The sequence below is a fragment of the Taurulus bubalis genome, assembly GCF_910589615.1.
Source record: "Taurulus bubalis genome assembly, chromosome: 1".
Classification (NCBI taxonomy): Eukaryota; Metazoa; Chordata; class Actinopteri; order Perciformes; family Cottidae; genus Taurulus; species Taurulus bubalis.
In genome coordinates this window covers 2106334-2114819 of record NC_136589.1, presented here as the reverse complement: position 1 = coordinate 2114819, position 8486 = coordinate 2106334, and the positions used below count along the sequence as shown (strand labels likewise).

The 8486-nt window shown below is 39.3% G+C and overlaps 1 protein-coding gene across 1 annotated transcript; it reads left to right on the top strand.

Annotated features, from left to right (window-relative positions):
* Positions 1 to 3070: 3070 nt before the first annotated feature.
* Positions 3071 to 7166, top strand: pdcl3 (phosducin-like 3). The gene is made up of 6 exons (XM_079218188.1): positions 3071 to 3142; positions 4086 to 4203; positions 4330 to 4420; positions 4516 to 4659; positions 5302 to 5510; positions 6745 to 7166. The coding sequence occupies exons 1-6, from the start codon at positions 3137 to 3139 to the stop codon at positions 6891 to 6893; spliced, it is 717 nt and encodes a 238-aa protein (XP_079074314.1). The 5' UTR covers positions 3071 to 3136; the 3' UTR covers positions 6894 to 7166.
* Positions 7167 to 8486: the final 1320 nt, after the last annotated feature.

Sequence of the window (8486 nt, the reverse complement as noted above, 5' to 3'; positions counted from 1 at the left end):
TAAACATAAACAACGGCTCTTTGTTTGGGTTCAGGCTGTTTATCATTATTATAAAAGTCAAAGAAGGTTAAAATATTCACTTTCTGCTCGTTACCTTTAATGTCTTCTGAAGATGTAACATCCAGAGTTATTTAATTATAAAGAGTGCAGAATATGTTTTTATTAAAACAGTGAATAACATGAAATAACGGATTGTCAATTCTAGCAATACTAATTTTAAAAGAATACTTTTGAGGCTTAAAAATCGAACATCTTTTCTGAGATATGAAAATCTCAAATCAAATGCAAACCATTTGTACAAACATTTGAATTAATGTATTTAGTGTTGGACAAAATCATGAATTGTTTTTAATTTAATTTAATTTAATTAGGCTTTATTGACATTAAAAGCTTGAAATGTTGCCAAAGCATGAAAATAAAAAACTTACATATAGTATTATTAATATTAATACAACATTACAATTGTTATATAATATATATATCACACCAGCAATAAACATAAACCAGATATTCACTCAGCTCAGAGCGAAGAAGAGGAAGTAGAAAAAAGAGGAAGCTCAGAAGTAAAACTGGTAAAAGCTTAAATTAGATCTCAACATGTTGTAAAGATTTCACATGAAGGCCTAAGCTACAGGGATCATGTTAAAGTGACTGTGAGGAACTTGTACTGGTCATGAACCAGAACCAGTTCAGTGCTGGTCATGAACCAGTATCAGTTCAGTCCTGGTCCAGCAGAACCAGAACCAGGACTGAGAGGACCAGACAGTCAGACCTGCTGCAGTAGAATGAGAGGTTTTCTAAAGGGACCCTGGTGCTCAGAGACACTACCTCTTTAGTCCACAGGGGGCGCCAGAACCAACACTACCTCTTTAGTCCACAGGGGGCACCAGAACCAACACTACCTCTTTAGTCCACAGGGGGCACCAGAACCAACACTACCTCTTTAGTCCACAGGGGGCGCTAGAACCAACACTACCTCTTTAGTCCACAGGGGGCGCCAGAACCAACACTACCTGAAAGCTCCTTGTAGTGACTTAAAGTAAACAATGTAACAAACAATTCTTTAAACAAGTTTTTACATTTCAGGAGTAAATATTGTACTTTTTGCTCCGCTACATTTATGTTTTTTTTTGCAGAGCTTTATGCACAGAATACAAAACATGAGCTCATAAATAAATTATTATTGTGTGTTTAATAATTACAAGTCAGCATTTAGTCGGACTGATGGAGTTTCCCAGATAACAAAACAGAAAAAAAACCTTGTTGGTCAAATCTATGCATCCTGGGTATTTGATGGGAAACATGTAATCAGACATACTCCATCCATCCTGTCGGGTTGCGGTGGCAGCAGGTTCAGCAGGCCGACCCAGGCTTCCCTCTCACCCGCAACACTTTCCAGCTCATTCTGGGACCCCGAGGCGTTCCAAGGCCAGCCGGGAGATATAATCCCTCCAGCGTGTCCTCGGTCTTCCCCGGGGTCTCCTACCAGTTGGACGTGCCTGGAAAACCTCTAATGGGAGGCGTCCAGGAGGCATCCTGACTAGATGCTGAACCACCTCAGCTGACTCCTTTCGACACGAAGGAGCAGCAACTCGACTCCAAGCTCCTCCTGATGTCCGAGCTCCTTACCCTATCTCTAAGGCTGAGCCCGGCCACCCTGCGGAGGAAGCTCATTTCGGCCGCTTGTATTCGAGATCTCGTTCTTTCGGTCACGACCCAGAGTTCGTGACCATAGGTGAGGGTTGGAACATAGACCGACCAGTAAATGGAGAGCTTCGCCTTCCGGCTCAGCTCCTCTTCACCAGGACGGACCGGTACAGCGCCTGTTTTATTGCTGCAGCCGCACCGATCCGTCTGTCGATCTCCCGCTCCACCTTACCCTCACTCGTGAACAAGACCCCGAGATACTTGAACTCCTTCGCTTGGGGTAGGCAGTTTGTCCCCACCTGGAGGGAGCAATCCACCGGTTTCCGGCAGAGCACCATGGCCTCAGATTTGGAGGCGCTAACTCTCATCCCTGCCGCTTCACACTCGGCTGCAAAACGCCCCAGTGAATGCTGGAGGTCACAGTCCGAGGAGGCAAACAGGACCACATCATCCGCGAACAGCAGAGAGGCGATCCCGAGACTCCCGAACCGGATCCTCTCCGCCCCCTGGCTGCGCCTAGATATCCTGTCCATGAAGGTCACGAACAGGACCGGTGATGAAGGGCAGCCCTGGCGGAGGCCAACACCCACCGGGAACGTGTCTGACTTACTACCGAGGATACGAACACAGCTCCTACTGCAGTACAGAGACCGGACGGCCCGTGTCAAACATAGTATGAATCAATATGTTATCATGATCAATAATAGCTGGAAAACGATTATATATGTTCTATGCATTGTTATTACTCTAAATTACTAAATGTATACTGTGTTTGCTTTAAATCTAAATATATGTCATGTTTATCATATAAAAAAAACACTCAAAATATATATTTTTAAATAGTAGGCTAATGGAGTTCCCCATTTAATAATAATAACAATAACATACTAATACCAATAATAAGTAATGATAATAACTGATTTATCTATTGTTGATTATTTTCACAATATTTTAGATCATATACAACACCTGTTATCGAGGATAAATAGACCAGTTTAATTATGTTTGTGTGCGTGTGTGTGTGTGTGTGTGTGTGTGTGTGTGTGTGTGTGTGTGTGTGTGTGTGTGTGTGTGTGTGTGTGTGTGTGTGTGTGTTTGCCCACCTGTTTGGTCTCGCTCTCCAGCCACAAATGGAATGCTGCGCTCCCGCTCCTTTTATGGTCATATTGAGAATCACCAGGAAGTTGGTGTCACTGTTATTATTGTCCTACCCCCGTAACGCAAGAGTTCCTCATCTTTTTAAACCGGAATTTTCAACCTGCAGCATCACATACATGTTTTTTTTAAATATACAGATTGTGTTTCTTTTAATATAGTTAATATAAGTGAGTTAAACTGTGGTTTTTAAAATCCCGGACGTAGTTTTTTAATATTGTGAAATGTCGTAACTTCTTTGTTTCCTTCCGGAACCGTTCCGTGGGCGGACCTTTCTGTTTCCGTGTCTGGAAGGAGAGCAGTGTGACTCCAGAGGAAGCGTCTGTCAGCCACAATGCAGGTTAGAGGAACTCTATAAGACTTTTACACTTTAAGAGCGAGACGGTTTAACGTCGGTTGGTGTCGGTGTTGATTGTTGAGATGAAACTTGAGCTGCCAGAGAAGCGGCGGGTCGACTGGTTAGTGTTAGCTCGACTGCTAGCTAGCTAGCAAAGTGCTAAATATAACCTAAAAACATGTTGAAGAGACACAAAACTATTTGTTCATGTAAAATATGTAATCTAATACTAGTGGGAATGTTCCAGGACTTTCTTTCTCTCTCTCTCTCTATCTATCTATCTATCTATCTATCTATCTATCTATCTATCTATATATATATATATATATATATATATATATATATATATATATTTATTGTTTTTAACAATATTATCACCATGGTTGTACTGGAGTTAAATTATTTAAATTATTATTTTGCCAATTCATATGTACATATTTATGCCAGATATATATATTTAGTAGATTTTTTTTATATTTTAAAAACAATAATAATTTATATATACTATATTTATGTAAATAACATTTTTTATTATGATAAATAAATCCCCAAGAAGCAGATCGAAGACGAACAAATGTTGATTTTTAGAAGTGTTTTAATCTACAGGGATATGAAACGGAAAGAAAAACTGCAAATCTTCACATTTAAGTGATTTTTACCTGTTGGCTGAATGTTTATTCATCAAGTGATTTTTTTTGTCTCCCCGTCTGTCCAATAATTCAACTGTTATGTATCAACAGTATTTGAACAAATTTAGAAGACATGTTTTATGATATTGCTTTAAATTATAACTTTCTTATTCATGTTTCTCATTCTCAAAAAATAGCAGATTTTAGTTTTTAAATCAATGTTTCACTCTTTTTATAAAAGCAGAAAAGTGTCACACCAGAGCAGAAAGACAGTCAGAGAAACAATATCAGTATTTATGCTTTTGCTTTCTGTCCAGAACCCGGACGAAGACACAGAGTGGAACGATATCCTGAGGAAGAAAGGCATCCTTCCTCCCAAAGAGGTGCCGAAAGATGACGAAGAGGAGCAGCTGGCCCTGCAGCAGCAGTCTATCGGTGAGAGAGGAAGAAGAATATTCATCGGGGGATTCTTGTTTCAACCATTATATAACATATGAGTTTAATTGAACGGATCATTGAGGGCCAGGTTAAATGTATTCAGCCTGTTGTGTCTCTGAACAGTTAAAACGTACGAAGACATGACGCTGGACGAGCTGGAGGAGAACGAAGACGAGTTCGGTGAAGACGATGAGGCGGCCATTGAGATGTACAAGTACGTGGAGAACACGCAGCTGGTGTATTATTATTATTATTATTATTATGATAATGTGTGTGAATAAACACAGCCTTGACTCCCTGACTCTGCAGACAGAAGCGTCTGGCCGAGTGGAAGTCGACTCAGATGAAGGACATCTTCGGGGAGCTGGTGGAGATCTCGGGTCAGGACTACGTGAAGGAGGTCACCAAGGCCGGAGACGGCATCTGGGTGGTGCTGCACCTCTACAGGACGGGGTAGGAACTGTTTTTAACCCTTTAACCTCTGATCGCAGGCGTCTTCTCCTGAGGTCTTTAAACCTTTCAGCTGCTCAACTAAACTCTGGATAGCTTTTGTGCGTTCGGTTTTCAACAGACAGGATGTTTAGTTATGGACTATTTTATTTCTTGTGATGTCAGAAAGTCAAAACCCAAAGTTGTCTCCTCTCTAACTAAAGTAGCGTTTGTCTTCTTTCACGTGAAAAGCTTTTTGTTTTGTACGAAAACGGAATACGGCTTATTTTAGATATTCTTCACGCAAATGTATGACTTTTTAACATCAGAAATTATTCAAGTTTCTTTCTTGTAAATTTGCAACTTTAATAATAATAAAAAAATCTCATTTTATTTTTCTTAATATGTCCGTCGTAGTTTTGAATAAAACTAAATGCCAAATAATGAGTTCATACATGTCTAAAACGTTTAAAACCCTTTAAAAAACTTTTACATTTTGCATTTTCTAGTTTAAAAAAGAAAGCCTTTTTTTTTAATGGATAACGCATTTGATTATTATTATTTATTTTTCCAGTCCCTTTTTATTTCCTTTGAAGACCCCATTAGAGCGTCGTTGTTTTAGCTCCGCCTCCTCATCCGGACCTTTCCCGCCTCTCCTTTTCCCAGCATCCCTCTGTGCGCACTCATCAACCAGCACCTGAGCGCGCTGGCCAGGAAGTTCCCCCAGACCAAGTTCCTGAAGTCCATCTCCACCACCTGCATCGCCAACTACCCCGACCGCAACCTGCCCACCGTGTTCGTGTACCTGGCCGGGGAGATGAAGGCCCAGTTCATCGGGCCGCTCGTCTTCGGGGGCATGAGCCTCAAAGCCGATGGTACGTGTGTATATATGTATATGTGTGTATATGTATATATGTAGCGAGAGAGATCATTACTAGAAGTGTTGCTTATCGATACTCTTATTGGTTCTTTTTTTTACATTTATTTTGTGGGGAAAAGAAGGTTAATTATAAAAATAATCCACATTTCTTTCGAATTCTATTTTTTCTTGAGCAGCAACACAAGAAGCAACCTGTTGGTCAACTGTTGTGATAAACTGCTGCTGTTTCCTCCCTGACTTGTAATGATAACATATATCATTTATATAATATATCTTCTGTATTTATATATGTATATAAATCAATGTTATTTTTAGCATTTGATCTCAATTTAGTTCCATTTTCTTAGACTTTTGAAACATTGTAACCTTTTGAATTGTTGCACATTCCTGTACACGTCTTCATAAGTACTTAGTCTTCATATTGTTGAGGTCTTCATATTAATGAGGTCTTCATAAGTACTTGTTGAGGTCTTCATATTAATGAGGTCTTCATATTAATGAGGTCTTCATAAGTACTTGTTGAGGTCTTCATAAGTACTTGTTGAGGTCTTCATAAGTACTTGTTGAGGTCTTCATAAGTACTTGTTGAGGTCTTCATAAGTACTTGTTGAGGTCTTCATAAGTACTTGTTGAGGTCTTCATAAGTACTTGTTGAGGTCTTCATAAGTACTTGTTGAGGTCTTCATATTAATGAGGTCTTCATAAGTACTTGAGGTCTTCATAAGTACTTGAGGTCTTCATAAGTACTTGTTGAGGTCTTCATATTAATGAGGTCTTCATATTAATGAGGTCTTCATAAGTACTTGTTGAGGTCTTCATAAGTACTTGTTGAGGTCTTCATAAGTACTTGATGAGGTCTTCATAAGTACTTGATGAGGTCTTCATAAGTACTTGATGAGGTCTTCTTAAGTACTTGAGCTCGTCATAAGTACTTGATGAGGTCTTCATAAGTACTTGAGGTCTTCATAAGTACTTGATGAGGTCTTCATAAGTACTTAAGGAGGTCTTCATAAGTACTTGAGGAGGTCTTCATAAGTACTTGATGAGGTCTTCATAAGTACTTGATGAGGTCTTCATAAGTACTTGAGCTCGTCATAAGTACTTGATGAGGTCTTCATAAGTACTTGAGCTCGTCATAAGTACTTGATGAGGTCTTCATAAGTACTTGAGCTCGTCATAAGTACTTGATGAGGTCTTGATATTAATGAGCTCTCTGTCGCCCCCTGCAGAGCTGGAGTGGCGTCTGTCGGAGTCCGGCGCGGTGAAGACGGACCTGGAGGAAAACCCCAAGAAGCAGATCGAGGACAAGCTGATGTCGTCCATCAGGTGTTCGCTTCCCACGGGGAAGGACAGCGACTCGGAGGACGAGGACCACTAGACATCGCGTCTCTTTATGAGCGCATACATTTCATATCTTACCGCGTGGCCCGTGAGCTCAGTCCTGCTGAAGGACCGGACCGGCGCCACTTCCCTCTTTTGTAGTTTAAATAAACGGCGGCGGCTTCACATGAATCTTTACGAAAGCACCAAACACACATTGTAACTTTTTTTATTACGTTTCATGATATTTATGTCACAAAATGTACATTTTGAATCTGTTGAATTAAATGTGAGTTCTCCTCTTTGCCACAAAGCTCTGTCCCGCTTTTTCCTTTAATTTCTTTCGGTGACATTTCGGTCCTTAAGAGAATGTTTGACTCCTCTGGTGATGATTTGTAAGCAGTCGTGATGGCGCTGCTCTTTTTCTTCTTCTGTACATTAAAGTGGTGTTGATGTCGTCGTGACGCCCGGAGGCTTCCCGCGTCCTCGTCTCCTCGTCTCCTCTCCTCTTTATTATTGTAGATATTTCTCTTCTACAGCGTTCCCTCCGGCAGACCTCTGATCTTCTGTTTCATTAGGAGGAAAGAAGAGAAACGTCAGAGCAGGAAATCGAACCGTGAGATGCGATTTATAAAGATCTTCTTCTTCTTCTTCTTCTTCTTCCTGGAAACGTCCAGAGGAACGCGATGATGCATTTCCTGCCTGAGGAACCGGCTCTGAAGCACGACTCCTTTTATTTATCTATTATTTATCACGATGATTCAAGTTTACATTTGTTTGTTCAGACTTTTCTATAATCTTTGATTTGATAAGAATAATAAATATTAATTGTGCCAGTTTGATGAACGACTCCAACAGAAGAATAAAAACAAACAATAGAAGTAACGCTGACAGTGAACAATGGAAGAGCAATAAGATGCTTATAGTACAAATAATTCACCTGAAAAAGAAAAAGCTATACTATTAAAAAGGAGTAAAACCATAGAGAGTATATGACGTATTATTGACACCCGTACATAATATAAAATGTGATATTGAGAGAAAAAGCACGTAATCTTTAAATATTGCAATATTGCTCCAGATATGAATATTATTGATGTTTCGTCTTTCCTTCCTCCAGAAGGGGGAGGAGTTACACTTTGATTTTTCTTCTTCAAGCCTCCAACATTTTATTCTCAGTTGGTCGTTTTACATTATTTTAGTTTTTTGATATTACTTTTACAAAATTGCAATGAAGTTGGTTATTATTCCATAATAATAGTACTTTAATAAAAGTGTTGTTTAGTGTCCTGGTTAAATATCTCATCAGTTTTATTTATGTATTTACCTTTTAAGGAGAATATTAATTAGAAATATAAATAAACAGAAAGGGTTATGTATATTTTCTTCTTTTGTGGTGATAATTCTGGCAGCTGGACAGGAAGTGGACTAAAACAAAAACTAAAGGAAGCTTCCTGTGGACGAGGGACGCGCCTCATACTGTCGTTATGATTTCATGTCTTTATGATTTCATGTTTTTATGATTTCACATCTTTATGATTTCATGTCTTTATGATTTCACATCTTTATGATTTCATGCCTTTATGATTTCATGTTTTTATGATTTCACATCTTTATGATTTCATGCCTTTATGATTTCATGTTTTTATGA